The sequence below is a fragment of the Pyxicephalus adspersus genome, chromosome Z (genome assembly GCF_032062135.1).
Source record: "Pyxicephalus adspersus chromosome Z, UCB_Pads_2.0, whole genome shotgun sequence".
Classification (NCBI taxonomy): Eukaryota; Metazoa; Chordata; class Amphibia; order Anura; family Pyxicephalidae; genus Pyxicephalus; species Pyxicephalus adspersus.
In genome coordinates this window covers 34,874,258-34,892,365 of record NC_092871.1, presented here as the reverse complement: position 1 = coordinate 34,892,365, position 18,108 = coordinate 34,874,258, and the positions used below count along the sequence as shown (strand labels likewise).

The following is an 18,108-nucleotide window of genomic DNA, read 5'->3' as shown; positions in this document are numbered from 1 at the left end:
TCTCCCAATGTGGTTCTACGGACCTGCTAATAGTTCTTTACCACGTCCTCTTGTCCTTTAAAAGGTAGGGGGGCATGGCAGAAAGAAACCACAGAGTGCAAAAGAGAACCAAACATTTGACACTCCTGGAAGTGTTGGATGTAAAGATTAGTAGAGTGGGCATCAAGATAGGTAAATATCAATTCTAATCTTCACAGGGACCCTTTTTCTAATTTATTAAATTTAGCAACAGGGTCACAATATTGCATGGCCTAAGACTCTTCTGTGAGTGGCATGCAAACAGCAACAATGTCCAGCCAGAACCCCAAGGTAGTGAATCCGATCCCAGGATTTTAGTGTGGTTAAACTGCAAAACTTGGTACACTTGCTTCACGTTTTCTTTTTTTTTCTTTGCCTTATTAAATGATTACAACAGCTATATAAAGCAGAGATAACCAGCCGGTCTTTTTTTTTTTTACTAGTACCTGTTTCCATAGTGCCTGATGAAGGGCCAAACATGAGCAGGCAGCCACAAACCAGCAGTTTCCCAGTTCTCCTTGGTGTAAATCATGATGGCTAATTCCTTCCACAAACAAATAAGGGTCATTACAAAGCTCCTGTAATTATAAATGAACAGTTGGATACTTGGTAAATAGGTTTATTTTTGCAGTAAACCTTCATAAATGTTGGTAATTTTATACTTTAAATATTTATTGTTTTTGTCTCAGTGTTTGTGTCATGTCTAGGAGTTCTTTTTTAGAATATCAACCCCCATGCTAAAGGCCATGGGCATGGTGGGCCTTTACTGTCTGTGAGATGTTGTATGGTAGTTTTGGTAGATTTATACAATGTCCACAGTCAGGATGAACAAATGCACAATCACTAATCACTAGTGTCAAATATCCATCCTGGATCCACCATGGATGAGCCCATGTGTTGGTTCAGGTGTCATGCTGTTTGTGGAACTGGTTATTAAACAGGGCCTTTTTAAGCAGAACTAATATAACTGCAAACAGGTATTTATATTAGAAAAACTTTTGTATGTCTCTTCTGCCATTACATTTTATCTCTCTTAAAAATTGTTTTATCTCTTTAATATTACCATACTTATCTTTTAAATGAATTTCATAATATTTACTGCTATTCTAACCATAGATAGGTGAATCCTGCAGGTGGGTTTAAATAGGCATTTTATCAGAATGCCAGGTACCAATCTGACATTTCTTCCAGACTTGGCGCCACATTTACCCACATGTACAGAAAATGGTGACTTCCTGTCTCTATGGAAAAAAAAGGTTCTTTTTTCATAACAGGGTTTTCAAATATGGAGGAATAACTTTTTATTTTTTTCCTTTCCCATATTTGTTATTTGTGTTTTGAAAATATTATAATTTACTATTTTTTACTAACTGATTAAAGAATAACCTTAATAATTGAGTGTTATACAAGGGGATTCCTAATAAAGTTCTACATCAGCTGTCATATATAAAGTCTTTGTAGATTTATGGAGTCTGACTGCAGCCAGACATACACTGGAGACTTGCCCTAGGAAAAAAAATATGAGCACTAAAAGACTAATGTGACTTGATTTATTAATTGAAAAAAAAATGGAAGTCAGGCTTGGAATCTGGAAAGATTTATGATGACATATTAAGAAATAATAAGAACAAGCAGAGTAATTATGAAAATACCACAGACAGTTGTTATGTAACCAGATTTAGTCTGCAACCTTTACCAACAGCTAGCGCTAAAAACATTTTATTCACATATTAAATTGAAAAACTGTGCGTGCCATTCCTTCTAAATGTGCATTTTATATTTCTTTTTAATCATTGATGAAATGTTACCTAAATCCACCTCTGTTGTAGCCCAACATAGCACATATTATGGTGGGTAAAGAATCCCATATACAAAAGGTTCAAGAAATCATTTTAATTTGATCACAGCTTTCTTTATTTAAGCTTTCTTTATTTAAGCTGTCGAAGGTTTTCAGGCTTCCATGCAATAAATTGTTTGTTTCTGATGATTACTAAGTGAATCAAAAAAATGCCGCCCATATAGCCAGATAAAGGTCCCTAAAGGCATTATCTGGCTGATCTTTCATAGGGTGGAAAAATTCTGTACTTTTTTTGGAAAATCACTATTTTTTCTATGATAAGCCAGACGTTAAAGATGTTTGCTCATCCAATAAATACACATGAAAAATTATTGTGCATGTTTATGGTATGTTCAACACCCTTGTCGTGTAATGGTCAGAAAGTCCAAACTCCATCTAATGCAGTGTTTCTCAACCAGGTTTCCATGGAGCCCTATGGTTGCTTGGGGTTTCTTAAGTAATGAGCAATTTTCTGTCTCTGGGGTCAGTTTAATTGACCCCAATTATCTTTTTGACTATCTGTAAAGATAGCATTCTTCCCACTGACCACCATGCTAATTTAGCAGGGGTTCCCCAAAGACCAGAAAGTTATTTTCAAGGGTTCCCCTATATTAAAAAGGTTGAGAAACACTGCTCTAATGTATGTGAGTTAAATTTGTTAGGTACTGTCAAGGTGGTCACTGCCCAACCACAGCTCAATTGTTTAACCATTTCTCAGGAATGCCTGACTTAACGCAAGTGTGCCTCAGGACACTGTACTAGAACTATTTTCCAATTATGGGTAAGGGATATCCCAACTTTCAAAGATACAATAATAGTGACTGGATTTTTTGAATTTTTAGAATGTGGGATGGGGTACTCACATTTAAGCATTTTATATGCCCCTTAAATAACTGAAACTATTTTGCTTTGCATAGGCTTAACGTATGGTTCAGACTGACCCAAATATGGATTTTAGGAAATAGACCCCCCAGAAGACTTGTACATCAGATCTATTGCAGATTAAATATAAGAAATAAAAAAAATCAAAAACCACTGACTGACCCTGTTTGAAAACCTAAAGTGATTCCCATATTATAGGAAATACATCAGAGTTTAAAATTTCATCTAAATGCAATGGTAACCAAAAAGGCTATTCTTGATGGCTTTTCTGGAAGTGGACTTCAATTCCCAGCACACTGTTTGATATTTAGCACTGCTGCACATGGGAGAATCTGCCAGAGAGAAAAATGTCTTCATTTAATGTTTAAAAAACATCTGGAACACTCTGTACTTGTATTTTCATTTGCAATGCTACAATTATAAGATTACGTTATTATTATTCATGAGAACTGGCATAGAAATGCCTAATCTATCCTTAACTAGATGACAATAATCTAAATCCCTGTATATCATAATGAATTGCCATGCTTATTTGTTAAAATAATAAATTACCATTTTCACTTTTTTAATCCCTTTATTGCAATCTCAGTGTTGTTGATCTCATTCGGTCTTTACCCGACATGTCATGTCTCCATGTACTTGCTCCAACATTGACTGCAGATCATTGCTCTGAATTAATTACCTGATCTGGACAACATGATAATGCCTGTACAATTTGTGTCATGTTGATAACATTCTTTCCACCATGGACATAAATAATGGGGTTGGAACATGAAAGCAAAACTTGGAGATAATCACTAACTAACAAAAAGAAGTGCCTTAACAAGAATCTTAATAGCAGGATCAACTGTGATTAAATGATCGAAAACTACTTTTGAATTTACATTGCCATGTTAAAACTTTTATGAGATTTTAGGAACTGTGTTTTTAGAACATTTTTGTAAAGTACCAATGATTTCCCTTTAGTGCACAGCTAATGTGTTTCCTAATAATCAGTGATATATCTGCAGTGGATAGTAATTTAATTACAATTAATTAATTTCATCCATATCTGGAACAGAAAAAACCTTTCCTGAACAAGCCATTCATATACTACACTTTCTGAGTATGATGTTGTTACATTTATTACTCTTTTTGAAACATTACCATTTTTTTTTTCTCAAGCAACAAGATTTCTCCCTGACAGACAATGATGTTCAGTGTTCTGGGCTTACTGGGAAATGAGATTTTTATAAATGATTTTGCCAGATGTAATACTTTCTTTTTTTCATGTATTTATTTTTATTTCATTTTTATTGTACATGCAGTTCTGAATTGATGTTTGCAATGTATATTGTAAATCTACTTCAGCTTTTGTATTTTAATTATTTTTTTTTTACCCGTCAGTAACATACATAATTATTACATTGGTTTTTTGCTATATTAGAAAAAGCTTACCCCGGGACGTTTCCACTGTATACTATGTGGGGGGGCATTGCTGTAGGACAAGGACTCGTCAGATGCTGGAAACTCTGGATCTTCAAACAATCTTCCTCCTTTTACACATTCATTTTTTAAATTCAGGAATTTCTGATTCTTAAAGGGTCTGACTGCTGGAGTCATGTTGTTTGCACTAAAATGTGAAACAATGTAGACTTAGATGTAAGAAACTTTCTATACAAATAATAAATAAGTTATTATTTGCTATGCCTAGAAACAGATAAAGAATTTGTATTCATGTGTTAAGCTACGTACACACGTCAGATTTTTATCGCCCGATAATCGGCATCGGCCAATTATCGGGCGAAAATCTGCCGTGTGTACAGTCGGTGTCGTCCATCGTCAGGACGACCGACCTGCCGGATCCACGGACGATGAACGACAGCCGATCCTAATGAAAGGGAAGGGGAGAGCGCGCAGCAGGGTGCCGCTCCGTCGCTCTCCCCCTCCCCTCTCCATAGAGCATGAACGGTGCTGTATGTACAGCACCGTTCATGCATCGTGCACTCCCTTGTCGTTGGAAAGGATCGTGAAAGATCATTTCCAACGACAAAAATTGGAAGTGTGTACGCAGCTTTAGTTCTTTCCTTAATGTTTGCATTTTTTTCTTGTTTGACATTCGTTAGATGTTGCTTTGTTATCTCCATCTTTGCATGTGTATACATTTACACAAACACAAAAATACACATACACAGTGTAAATGTAATGACTGACTGACTCTTCCACCTTTTATGAAAACAAAACATACATACAGTAAAACTGATTTTAATAATATACAAAAAATAAAACCTTGAATTCCAGGAATAAACCAATATTAATTCCTGAACACATATATGTACACCTAAAATTTTGCTTCTCATTCTCTCCTCTGTGCAGAGGACCACTTTACAGAAAGTTCAGAATCTTTTTGTCCTTACTTTCAATTTTTGTTTGTTTTAGATATTAAAAAATATGAAAATCCCATTCTCTCCAAAATAAGGATTCCTTCCAGGCAGGCTAGGTATATAGACTGGTGTCCCTATTACTGGAGCATATCCAACACTATAGAATGCACATTTATTATCTGCTTGAGCGATACCAGCACTGATAAGTACCAAGTTCCTATCTAACACTAATACACCAAGAGGTAAAAAAGGGAGAGTTTTATGTACCCTAATGCAATATTTAGGCTTAAGCATGTAATTGTCTAAATATTGTAAAGTTTGTGTACTGAAAATGTAAATGTTTAAAAAGATGTTCCAAATATTTTATTTCACACCTTAACAAACAAAATATCATGGCAAGATATCTTCATGGCCGATTCACACGTTAACATTGCAGTGCATTACAACACAAGAATGAATGGGCATTGAGAATCAAGAGGCATACCCTGTTAAACATTTAGACTTTATTACTACCAACACTTCACTTTGGATTACAAAATGAACAATCCAGCACAATATTTGCATTGTGATGTGCAGCAGTGTGATATGCATTGCATTACACTGTACAGTGTGTTGGAGACATTTACAATTAATGCAAATATGTTACTATGCCCTAAATTAGTGTATTATAGATCTTCATTAAAGTGGTATTGAATTCTGATACATAAATACATATACAAAACAACATGTTATGCTGTCCTCTTTTATATCCTTCAACACTTTACCTTATTGATTCTGCTCTAACATCTGTATTGCCTCAAATCTTTTCTCCTCACACTGTCATTTCCTGGATAATAAGTTTGCCTTGTTTTATACGTCGAACCTATCTACTTCTTCACACCACTGAGATTTTGCACCTTGCCTGCTTTGTTGGCCCCTTGTGCCTGTGTGAGGCGTAACAATAGAAATATAATTATTGTCATGAATATGCATTACATTTCAACTGCCCCTTCTGTGCCAGTGTCAGAATGTTCTAAAAAAGATGAGACATAAAAAGCATATTAATAAAGTGACTATGTCTAATTAAAATGCTAGGCAAGTAATGTCCATTCACTTCTGCTTTAAAAGTTTTTGCAGCATGATTACTCGGGGTCTGTGACACAATAGTCAAAAAGCAAACAGTAAAGGACACCCAGAATTTTGTGATAGAAAAGAGGGCATGCCGTGAGATGCAGTCAGTAGGGAGGAATGATAATCCATGATATGGGGTATAAATGAGGATCATTAAGACACTTGGTTTTTATCAAAAAGAGACCTTGGAGTGCCTAGCCCTATGTATCTGTTGCTGATGGCACCCTCGGTTGGCTCTTCTTTCGTTTATTGTATGTGAAATTGTTTTTTGTGATTACATCTCTATCGCAGCTGTTTTTTCCTCGACAAAGCCCAATAAAGTAAATTGGTGAATGTTGGGTTCTTGATGACTTGGTAGACTAATGTAAACAAGTACTGGTGTTTTTTGAGTTCAATAAGCGAATGGAAGATTAAGCCCCTACAGTTGGGGTTGTGTGAGAAGTAAACCAGTATGAGGTGTCAGAGGTAAATTCTTTATCCAGTAAATAAAAGCATGTCAGCTGTTTGGAACAAATAGTGTACATATTGATTATGATCGTAAGAGAAAAGACAGACACCAGGTTATCTTTCTACAGGCTGTTCTGATTTATTGCAAGTTGAACTCCATATTTTCTCTCCAAGTTTAACTCCTTTCATATATGTTACTGATTACCAATGGGTGGACCATGCATTACTCAATCTCATGTCTTATCCAATCATATTATGCTTAGTGTCTCTTCTTGAACCCTATTCCTTATGGCAGTGATTTTCAACTACTGTGCCATGGCACACTAGTGTGCCGTGAGAGATCTTCAGGTGTACGGATGGAAATTATCTAATTACCATTGTTGAGTATCTGTGCCATAGTGACTGGCAGAGTACGTGGCTGGCAGTAGGTAGCTTAATTGCCTTGTTTATTCTTAGAGGCAAGAGAATTAGCTACATAGTGTCATTTTGTAACATTTTTGATTTGTGGTGTGCGGCAGGATTGTTCCAATGTAAAAAATGTGCCGTGGCTCAAAAAAGGTTGAAAAACACTGCCTTATGAGATGATATAACATTATTGGCTTGTGACTCTTCCCTCACATAATTACTCCTGTGGTGATTCAAAATCAAAGAGAGGGGGGTGTAGTGGTTCTTCCCTTAAATAATAATAGTGCATAAAATGTTCCCTTAAATGGGTTAATGCCAACCCTGAGTAATGGCAAAATACAAAAAGCAATAGCAAAATGGCTAGGGCTGCAGACTTCTCCCTTCTCTGTACTACACACTGCAGACTGCGAGAATCAGATATTTTGCCCACTTCTACAGTTTAGTTCAGCTTTATAATACTTACATAAGCTCACAGTTACTTGACCAATGTAGCCTTTATTGTACTGTTTTATTTGACAGTATTTACCACTGTTTATCCTCATACAATAAACTTAAATTCATTTATTATACACTCAGGCAAAAGCTGCTTTAGGCGAAACTCTTCCCAGCATACTCTTGGTGAGGTCTACCATCTTATATATATACTTCTAATGTCTGGATCATGTTAGTTGTATAATTATGCTTGAATTTATTTTTTGGAGATTGCTGTACTGTATTCATGTATTGATTTACATCCAACCTGTTAGTATTGTAACTTTTGGGTAAAAGTTCGATTAAGCACATTTCCAGCAAATCAATGTTATATATTGTACCTCAAAATACCATATATACCTAGGGACATTGTTCTATATTGGAGCAACTACCTCACTAATATCAATAATGTAACAATGTTGAATACCATTATTTATGCCTAATTATCAATATGTATTTGTTTATTGTTTGCAGCACCTAACAGTGTTCCGTGTATGTGCGATTACCCCTGAGGAAGCCTACATTGGGCGAAACGTGTTGGGTAACTCGGACGCAAATCTGAGAGTTTCTGATTTCCTTTTGTGGATGCTGTATTATTAGAACTCTTTTATGACCCAAATATTGCCTGTTATGGATAGTTGCACATTGTCTAGTGCCAAACCTGATTGGCCAAAATTCCTCATTTTATACTGTGTGGTATGAGTAACCTTTAAATTTGTTTATATATGTTTTATATATTGTTTGAAATGTATTGTATGTTGGGAAAATATAAATAATACAATACTTGTTGCCACAAAAACCCTCAGTCTTTTCTTTTTTCTTATTTTACTTCTGTGGTGATATGATATTATTACCTATGTGATTCCTGTTAAAAATTGGCCATAAATTTATGTAACTTCTTACTTACCATATTTTTTTTCCCCTTCTGAAGAAACATGTATATTTACCAATGACTCCTATTGCCTTAACTTATCTTCATTTACTTTATTGATCATAAACAGTTAACAAAGCAGGTAAAACATCCTTTATATGAAGCATTCCACTTTACCTTATTTGGTTCAACCGTATTTTTTATATTGTAAAATTATTTGTATGTATTATATATTTATTTTGTTTACTCTTTGCCATCTCAATGGTTTTCAAGAGTACCCACTGAGCTGGTGAAAACTCAGCTGGTGGCTGATAGGGTGGCATTAGTAATACAGGTAGGGTCCCTGGGTTACATACAGATAGGGAGTTTTTTCTTAAGTTGAATTTGTATGTTAGTTAGAGCACGTACATTATTTTAATAACTGCAATTAGGACAGGTGTTTGTCTCAACATATTATTAGGAAGTGTGGTGTCAGTTAGTGTATAAAATCCTCACTGTGAGTTAATCACAAACAAAGAAAAAAAACTTTATGGAGCCTAGACATTCATTACTTCTGGAGCAAGCTGTGCTATCATATGAAAAAAGAAACAACTGCAGAGTTTGTCTTGGTCATTAAAGAGTTACAAGATGTTGCATAACTGTTCAAACTTCTTCTGCAAGTCATGGGAACTGCCCCCTCCCCCATCAAGCCTCCATCCTTCACAGGAGCTAGCAGGGAAGTTTGTATGTCTGATGTCCTTAACTCAGAGACTACCTGTACCTTAACATCACGTCACAATAGAGCTGTGGCCAAGATTCTTCCAACAAAAGCTGTCTTGTCTGTCTGTATTTATAAAGTTTGATAATAAGGTGAAATAGAGTTTGTTACCAATTTTCCTTCCTACCTTTCAGCTCAGCCTCGCCTATATCAATGGTCCTATATTGGCATGAAATGTAAAATTCTAAAAAATGCATACTAGCTTTCTGGTAATAATGCAAAATATCTTATTAAAAATGTCCACAGTTAAAACATATTGGTCCATAAACTGTTAGAGGATTTAGAAATAATAGAAAAAAGGTCACTGTAAATACCTATTAGAAAAAATATTTCTATTCAAGACAACCTAATCCTGTGTATTCTTCTCCTAAAGGAATACAATGATTACTTTACTGTTAATTATTGTTCAGTGCAACAGAATAAAGACCCAAATTAAAATGTAATCACTACTGTGAAACATCAAGCAATTAATAAAAAATAAAGCTCTGATGTTCCATATTCATCAAAAAATATTCTGTAAATGCATAAAATAGCATCACCCGAAGGAGCACTTAACATGCCAAACTGGAACTGTAAGTTACCTATAATGAAAAAACCGTACTGTATCTAATGCAGATCAGAGGGATCTTAATATGCATGAACTGTGAAAAGCTCTCTGGTGAGCAGGGCTGAAAATTATGAGCATTTTATTTCCATTTTATGTCACTAATTATTTTCTCTTCAATTTTTATTGATGTAAATTCAATTATTTTAATGAATCAAAATTGTGTATAGAAAGTACACCTACTAACTGATCAATTAAAATCACCAGCTGTAAGGCGGTAATGTTGTATTTGAATAATGAATTTGTTTTTATATATTTTAAATGTTTTGCAGAGTTTGTTAATATTTATTGTTTGGAGCAAAACAGAACAGAGAACAGGAGCTGTTAGGAAAAGGTAATAGCAATGTGAACCTCAAAAGACCAAGCACTGGTTCACTTTAAAGAAAATGTGTCACCAGAGAAAAAAGCTCTTTGACATGGCAGTTTACCAAGTAAACAAAAAAAAAACAGGTCAGTGAAAAGATTAATGTTAAATTGTAACTGAACTGCAGAACTACTTCAAATCCTCTGAGCCAGGCCATGCATGCTCAGTGCATTCTCATACATTCCAATGGAGTGTTGGTACACTGCTGGTAACAAGTTGTTGATTTTTTGCTGGATCCAGGACAGGTTAGTATGGGACTTGCAGTGGGGCAGGGGGTCATTGGCATTACAAATTATATGTATACTTAAAAGCAGCTGTGTGACTATCCAAATTTGTTTTAATGTCAGCTTTTTGTAATTGTTTGCTTATAGACAGGGTCAGTACACTATGTCAATCAGAATCTGGTACTCACATGTACTGACAGTAAACAAGCTGTCAAGGGGCGAGATTTCAGACTTTTTGAATATATATAAATATATATATATATATATATATATATATATATATATATATAGATATCAGTCTTGTTGGCTGAGCTGAGGCAAGAATTTGGATACAGAATATCAAATCCAAACCAAAGTTTACACGGTCAGTTCCTATGAACCATTTTGTTACTAATGTAAATATGAGGCTGTAAATTCTCGTCAGCTGCTGATTATTAGTGATGATTATCATTGGGAGGAACCACACTGATCCCTCAGATTTTCAATATATATTTTTTAGCAATAGTAGATAAATTTGGAAGACATTTTTATATATTTTATTCTTTTTGTGTTTTAAATCACTTTGATTTAGTTTACATGTCATTGTTTTGCTTTGAATTTGCTGTTACGAAATCATTGCTCCTTAAATCATGGTATTTGTTCTGTCTAGTTATTTTTGCAGCTGGCGTGTGTCTTCTGTAATCATATTAACTTCTTCTACCAACCATATTAGTTTCAATATGCAGGAAAGCAGATTTATAAAATTCTGGAACTGTGAAGCAGTACAACAGTGTTATACAAAAGATTAACACATGCAAACTCCTAATACACAGAACTAAGAACTTAGACATTTTTCTTCTGTGACTGGGCACTGCAGATACAGCAATTAATCAGTCTAGCTGCGAGTACATTTTGTACTTGTACAATGTATTTGGTAACCAGCACAGTATCATTGTTGTAACACCTACCTACAGTTTTTTTTCTTTATTTTAATGACTCATTTATGTGTATGGAGTAGGTTTGCCTGCTGTGAGTTTGTGCTTTTTCCTGGTTAAGGACTGCTCAGAGGAGATCAATATATCTTATACAGTACAAAGGCAGCTGTTTTATTTGAGCCTGAGCAGACTGAATACAGTTTGAAGTACTACCAAATACAACAAATCACTTGCATTTGCATTAAGTAATTATGGCTGCCTCCAAGCACATACATATATAATTAAATAAATACTACCTACCCGTGTTTCCCCGATTTTAGGACATCCCTATTAAGTAAGCCACCCCCGATTTTTAAAAAAATAATTAAAATAAGACACTCACCCGTTTATAAGACAGCTCCAAATAAGACATCCCCTGAAAATAAGACCCAGGGCATATTTTGGCATTTCAAAAAATATAACAGAGTGCCTTATAATCGGGGAAACGGTATATACAGAAACATCTATAAATCATTTTACATCTGGAAAATATTAAATATTGCATTCTAGTATTACATAATTCTCGGTATTGAACTGACCATGAGCTGGTACAATTTCTTGTTGTACTAACTGATAAGACTGCACATACAGAAAACTAAAAATCCTAAACGTCTATACATACCATAACAGACATATACTCCTTTAAATCATGGAAGGACTGTCATACATCTCAGTGCTGTTCTTGGCCTTATTAATTATTCCTGGCATAAATAACAACCCCCAATACTTGTGACTATCTGTCAGATCAAAATCATGGTTATAACTGAAAATTATACAATGAAGAATACATTTGAATCTTTACCAATAAAGAATACAAAAGCATATTTTGTACCTGTAAAAATACCTACAACCAGCAGATTTCTTTTTGAACAAACATCAGTGTAGACATTTTTGGGTATCTGTGCATTCTACAAAGCTCTCTCATTTCAAATGAACACACACTGACCAAACCAATTTGTTAATGGCTAAGTGAGGTACTTTGAAGGCCAGGAAAGGCCTTTTGCCGAATAAACATACTGTTATGCTTTGTAATACCGCAGCAGATGTACAGTTCTTTGTATGATTCAGCTGATTTAAGAAATCCCAAATTATATAACAAATTCTGCATACTTGTTTATAGACAATAAAAGAATGTGGAAACAAAATGTTACTCTTTGTTTTTTTTTCGTGTGAAATTATAAAAATCAATTTGTATCTGATGTGCCTTACCTCTGAACTGTGTTGCTTTCTATGCACTGTCAACTCAGTGAAAAACAATCCCAAAAATCAATGTGTTAACATGTTCCAGCTGTCCGGGCTGTGCAGAATTGCTGAGCGTCCATAAGTGGTAGTCATTAGAGGAGAATCTTGAGTTTTGCAGTTTTAAACTTCATGCCCCTGCTTTGTTTTAAAAGGCTGTGACTGTGAGTCATAATAGAAGGCAGAGATTCAGTGACCTAGGACTCTGGGAGGTGTAGTCTGGAGCCGCATTAATAAAAGTTCTATTATGGGAAGGAGGGGAGTGGTGCAAGTTACAGGACAAGACAAGCTGCAATTGACCTTTGCTGGAAAACTACTGCTAAGCTAACACAGAATACGGACTGTTTATGGTTCTTCTTCACCATCTGCTTAAATAAGCATTGCAAAGGGCCAAGCGTTGAGTGTAAAATTCAGTAACCTGTAGCAGCCAATCAAAATGAATTGAACTAAATGATACGCCATGAACTAAATCATTTCATGTCATCTGCTCATTCATTTTAATTATCTGCAATTGCAGCAAAAGTGGTGATCACAGCTTTTGTAACATAATCTGCAGTCCTACCTATTGCAACTTTATGTTATCATTTAGAATAACATTCCTGTATGTAAGGATAGAGATCTTTATAGAATGTTCTCCACATTATTTGAACATATTTTGCTAATCCTAATACCAACTGTATAGAAATACAGTACCCTGAAGCTATACCCGAATACCCTAGGGTTCCTCCAGACCAGGCATGGGCAAACTACGGCCCACGGCCCAATAGGGATGTTTCTCCGGCCCTGGCCGGTGCCATCCTATGCAGGGTTAAGAGAAGGGCCTCGCTGGGGGGGCGCAATCGCAAGAGCCACAGAACACGTCCCCTGGATCTGAGCCTACGATGGGAGAGTGGGCGAGTTGTGTCCCTGCACACAACCCGCCCACTCTCACATCGTAGGCTCAGATCTGTGATGGGAGAGTGGGTGGGGTTTTGCTATCATGATGTCACGTTCAGTGCGGTCATGATGGCATAACCCTGCCCACTCTTCCATCGGCCCAGCCCCTTTCAAATTTTTTTTCAGATTGTTGTCCCTGAGTCAAAAAGTTTGCCCACCCCTGCTCTAGACATTTTCAGGGTTCCTTGCATTTCCAGCTGCATGACACCAAATACATTTTCAGCTGATTGTACAGGTACCTTTTTGACATTTATTGTATGGAGAGCATTCTTCCCACTGATGACCAATGGCAGAGGTTCCCTGGTTCTTTAGGAGTAAAAAGGTTGTGAAAGGCTGGTCAACACAGTTTTGAAATTCAAATTTGGAATGCAGTAAAAAAAAAAGCTTTACTTAGGGATACATGGAGGCTACTATCACTTTTCCGATCTTCATACCTGTTTCAGTTTGATGACTCATATTATACACTGTTGAAGACAGTAGATCAGAAAAAACAGCAAAGCAACTACCATTTTTAGAGGCATTTTAGCCAAGACCCATGCATCTATGCTTTTATGGTAAATAAAAGAATTCATAAATATAACGTACAATCAACACTCACATAAGCATAAATGCTCATAAATAATATATACAGTATACGGCTCTGACTACACACACTTTAATCTTTAATAATAAAAAAAAAAAGCTTGAAAAATGTTATCTGATTTTGACCATTTTATCCTGGTAGCTCAAAAACTTCTGAAGAATTCTGTTGTGCCAAATAGACAATGCTTTTTGTTGACAATCCACCCAAATTGCATTATATATTATTTTTTGGTTGCTAATGGGAGTATCTGTCACTCCCCTATTTACTGAAGTTGATATATACCCATGATGTAAACAGAAGAAGTGCATTGGCTTATAGACAAAAATATTTACAAACAAAATAAACATTTATCAAACTAAGAGCAAACAACTAAATTCAAAGAGGCAAAAGGTTTTTATCTTTAGTTGCCCACATGTGGACCTACTACTTGGAGGATTGCTTGCAAAGATCAGGCAGGAATAGGACTATCGAAGAAACAGTTTCAGTGTGAATGTTAATAACCTTTTTTTTAGATAAAAGTGAGAGTAAGAGTGAGAATGGCACAGCACATGTAAAAAATGTAACCTCTAAGTGAAGAATATTCAACTTATATATATATATATATATATATATATATATATATATATATATGTTACAGAGTGTTCTGTCCTAGCAAAGAATCCCAATTATAGCTAGCTTCAGACTGATCAATATACTTTCTCCGACACATCAGCTTAATTTTATTAAACTCTTTAACTTCCCCCTTGCATCCCATTGTCTAATCAATATAATATTTACTGCTCAGGGTGACACTAGAGATTATAGTTACATACTGTAGGTTTAACTAAATTTCTATTTCAGAGGATTCAAGCAGACTAATAGTTAACATTGCAAACCTAACACTGCCTGAGAGTTACTCCATGTGCTGTGGCTAAGAATGTTTTGAATTCTTTCCTAGCAGATTAATTTATCTTACCTTAGCTCATAGTAGACTACTTACAATGCATATTTATATATTCACACGCATTCCATAATCCCTGGAACTTTCACACCAATGCTTTTTGCATAACTGATTCACATATTTGTTTTCACAAGTCAAAAGGACATATGGACTTTGGATTATAGACATCTAACTACAATTCCATCTACTGCTTCCTATTAATTATTTCTATCTTTGTTTCATTTTTTTGTGTTTATTATAAATACAAGGTCTGAAAGATAAGAAATATGGGTGAAAATGGAGATACCTAATATTTTAACAAATACCTGTACAACCTCATTTAAAGAAGTGAAAGAAAAATATTAATGAAAACTTTCAATACATTATATGACAGCATTTGTTCATGCAACACAACGGATTGGCTCTGTCCTTTCCGAACCTAATTTATAGAGGATTAGAAATTTTGATACCATTTCACATTCAGGCAATAAATAATTTTAAAAACAATATGATATCTTCAAATATTACATACATTATATTGGTATTTTTATGGATTCCTAGAGTTCAGCTTTAAATTACTTTAATCAGAAGAAGATATTGTTCATTACAGGTTTTCTTCCTGCAGGGTTTTAAGAATACATGTCACTTTATTTACACTTATAATATGATGCTAGAAAATGGATGTTATGGGCAATACCAATAAATGATGTGTATCCTAACATCCTTGTTGTGTTTTTTGTTATACTTTCAAATTTGTGTTTTGTTATGCAGAGCATTGCACCAAGGCATGGTCAGAATAACATTACTTGGCAGTCACTGTGCAGGAAGCTCCAGAGCCCTGTGCCTGGAGGGAATACTAAGAGTCCTGTCTGTTCTGTCAACTTGTCAAACGTGAGACTGTCATTGCAGGGTTGGACCTAGTTTTCAAAAACAGAAATGAAATGTCATCATAGAATCTTTAATAAGTCATCTCCTCAGAGGATCTGGAACAAGGATACTAGCCTGGTTTTAGGCTCCAGGAGTGAAGTCTCAGCCTAGAGGTTAATGTCTCACAGTTTGAGAAGGCAGACCATGTAGACCTAGACCTAGAATTTTGTTAGAGGCATCACTGGAACATAGTTACATCTGAGTTACAGGTTCTGATGTGCACCAGTAGAAGTTCTGTATGAATTTCTGAATGGGGAAACCTACTCAGCATTTGCTAGGCATGGAGTTCAAAAGAGGCCCATGTGTATTTTGTGTTGTTCACCTCTGCTGTCCTCCTGTCCTACCAACTTCAAGTCCACTAATTCTAAGATATATAAAAATATCAAGACAATAAATTGTAGGGAATCACCCTGCATTATTAAAACATTTCCATTGTTTTCTGGGTACTGCTACGACACTAGGATATAATGACTGTGGGGTGGGATTATCTCACATCCCCTTCCTCAAAACATACCTATATGTCTCTGTTTCCTGCTAATTGATACCGCATTGGGGAGTGTCATGTAGAGCTGGGTAGAGTGCATCGTCAATGCCACCAAGAAGTTTGTAATACAGTTTTAGTGATTGGAGTACTGACAGACGGTAGCAACAGCAGGAGGAGGAGGCGTGGGCCCTGAGAAGGAGCGGGGACTGCATTGGTAACTGGCATCTAGAGCTGGATGTAGTCCATCGTCAAAAATTTTACTGTACCAAACGGTCTTCTTTGGTAAATAGGAACAGGTATCAACCACTAAAATATCTGTATTTATTTTATAGTAGGACAGAAATTTCACTGTACCAAACAGTCTTCTTTGGTAAATAGGAACAGGTATCAACCACTAAAATATATGTATTTATTTTATAGTAGGACAGAAATTTCACTGTACCAAAAAGTCTTCTTTGGTAAATAGGAACAGGTATCAAACACTAAAAAATCTGTATTGGGGCTCCCTGATGTTTGCAATCCTGCCTAACTCACACAGCGGAAGCTGAAGAAGGCTGACATTATTTGCATTAATTTTATTACCATTTCTATATGGAGTCCATCTCTGGTGAACGTTTTTTGAGCTGTATTATAGGGAGGACTATCAAAATTACAACCATTAATGGAAGATTTCAAGGAGTTTTTACTTGGTGTTCATGAAGATCACACTGATCTCCTGATTAAAGTCAAAGATTTGAAGACTGGTGAAGCTGTGCAAGAAGCAAGGCTGTTTTTTTGGGCAAAATGTTCTAAATGTGGAACCAGTAGAAGACTCGAGAGGCCAAGAGGATGAAAGAGAGACAAGAGAAGAAAGATTCTGCATCTCCAGCACCAAAAGGTCTTGAGCTTGGGAGCTTCTGGTCTGAACATATGTCGCTATGAGAAACTGTGTTGGCTGCAGGTGGGTACAAGGGGTCTTTAAAAATGGTCTCCAAGTGGTGCTTGAAGACAAAGGCATCCTAAAGGTCACCCACGACTGTCGTTGGCTAGGAGATATTTTGTCCTACCAATATGGGGTGTTTTTGAATAATGTTTTTCATACACAGGTGGGTAATACGTACTTGTTTTCCATGGAGCTGGCGGTTTTCTTACTCATTGAACATCTACTGTGAAGCGCTGCGTAATATGTTGGCGCTATATAAATCCTGTTTAATAATAATTTAATAATAATAAGGAATGTTTGACTCGGTATCTAAATATGCCGTCTGCACAAGTACATTTCCGGAATATCAAACAAACATTGATGGAGCAAAATCCTAATTTGTGTTCCGACCGTCCATTGTCTGCTACTTTGCTGAAAGTGTTGGCTCTGAAAGTGTCGTACCTCCTAGATTTGCGTCAAGCTTTGTTGGATGGCATGCTAGTTGACTTTACATTGTTAGTAGACAGCTATCTTAATGCTCCTCGCCTAGCAAAAGCAGATGCTTTAGCTGTGACTGAGAACTTGCTTTAGCTGTGACTGAGAACTTATACTCTGAGCTTCCCAAAGAACTTCAGCAGTTATGTGTCCTACAGCAAAAGGGGGGGGGGGGGGGGGGGGGGACTCATAACAAATAATTCCCTTTGGAAAGGAAGAGAACTACTCTAACAATGATACAGTTGTATGTCTGCCTAAATACTTCAGAAAGTTTTGGCTAGAGTTTGTTGTTTTTTTTTATTAGTACATTTATATGGG

The 18,108-nt window shown here is 35.9% G+C and overlaps 1 protein-coding gene across 3 annotated transcripts in view; it reads right to left on the bottom strand.

Annotated features, from left to right (window-relative positions):
* Positions 1–15,107, bottom strand: part of CAPN6 (calpain 6) — a 47,141-nt gene extending 32,034 nt beyond the window's left edge. Inside the window, exons 1-3 of one of the 3 annotated variants that reach the window (XM_072430201.1) lie at positions 15,044–15,107; positions 4,175–4,349; positions 465–596 (exon numbers count right to left, since the gene is read on the bottom strand). In XM_072430201.1, coding sequence (XP_072286302.1) covers positions 465–596; positions 4,175–4,339 — 297 coding nt within the window. In that variant the 5' untranslated portion in view covers positions 4,340–4,349; positions 15,044–15,107. Of the gene's footprint in view, positions 1–464; positions 597–4,174; positions 4,350–12,515; positions 12,817–15,019 lie in introns of those variants that run through there. The other 2 variants (XM_072430202.1, XM_072430200.1) reach the window with 2 other exon arrangements.
* Between the last annotated feature and the right edge of the window lie 3,001 nt (positions 15,108–18,108).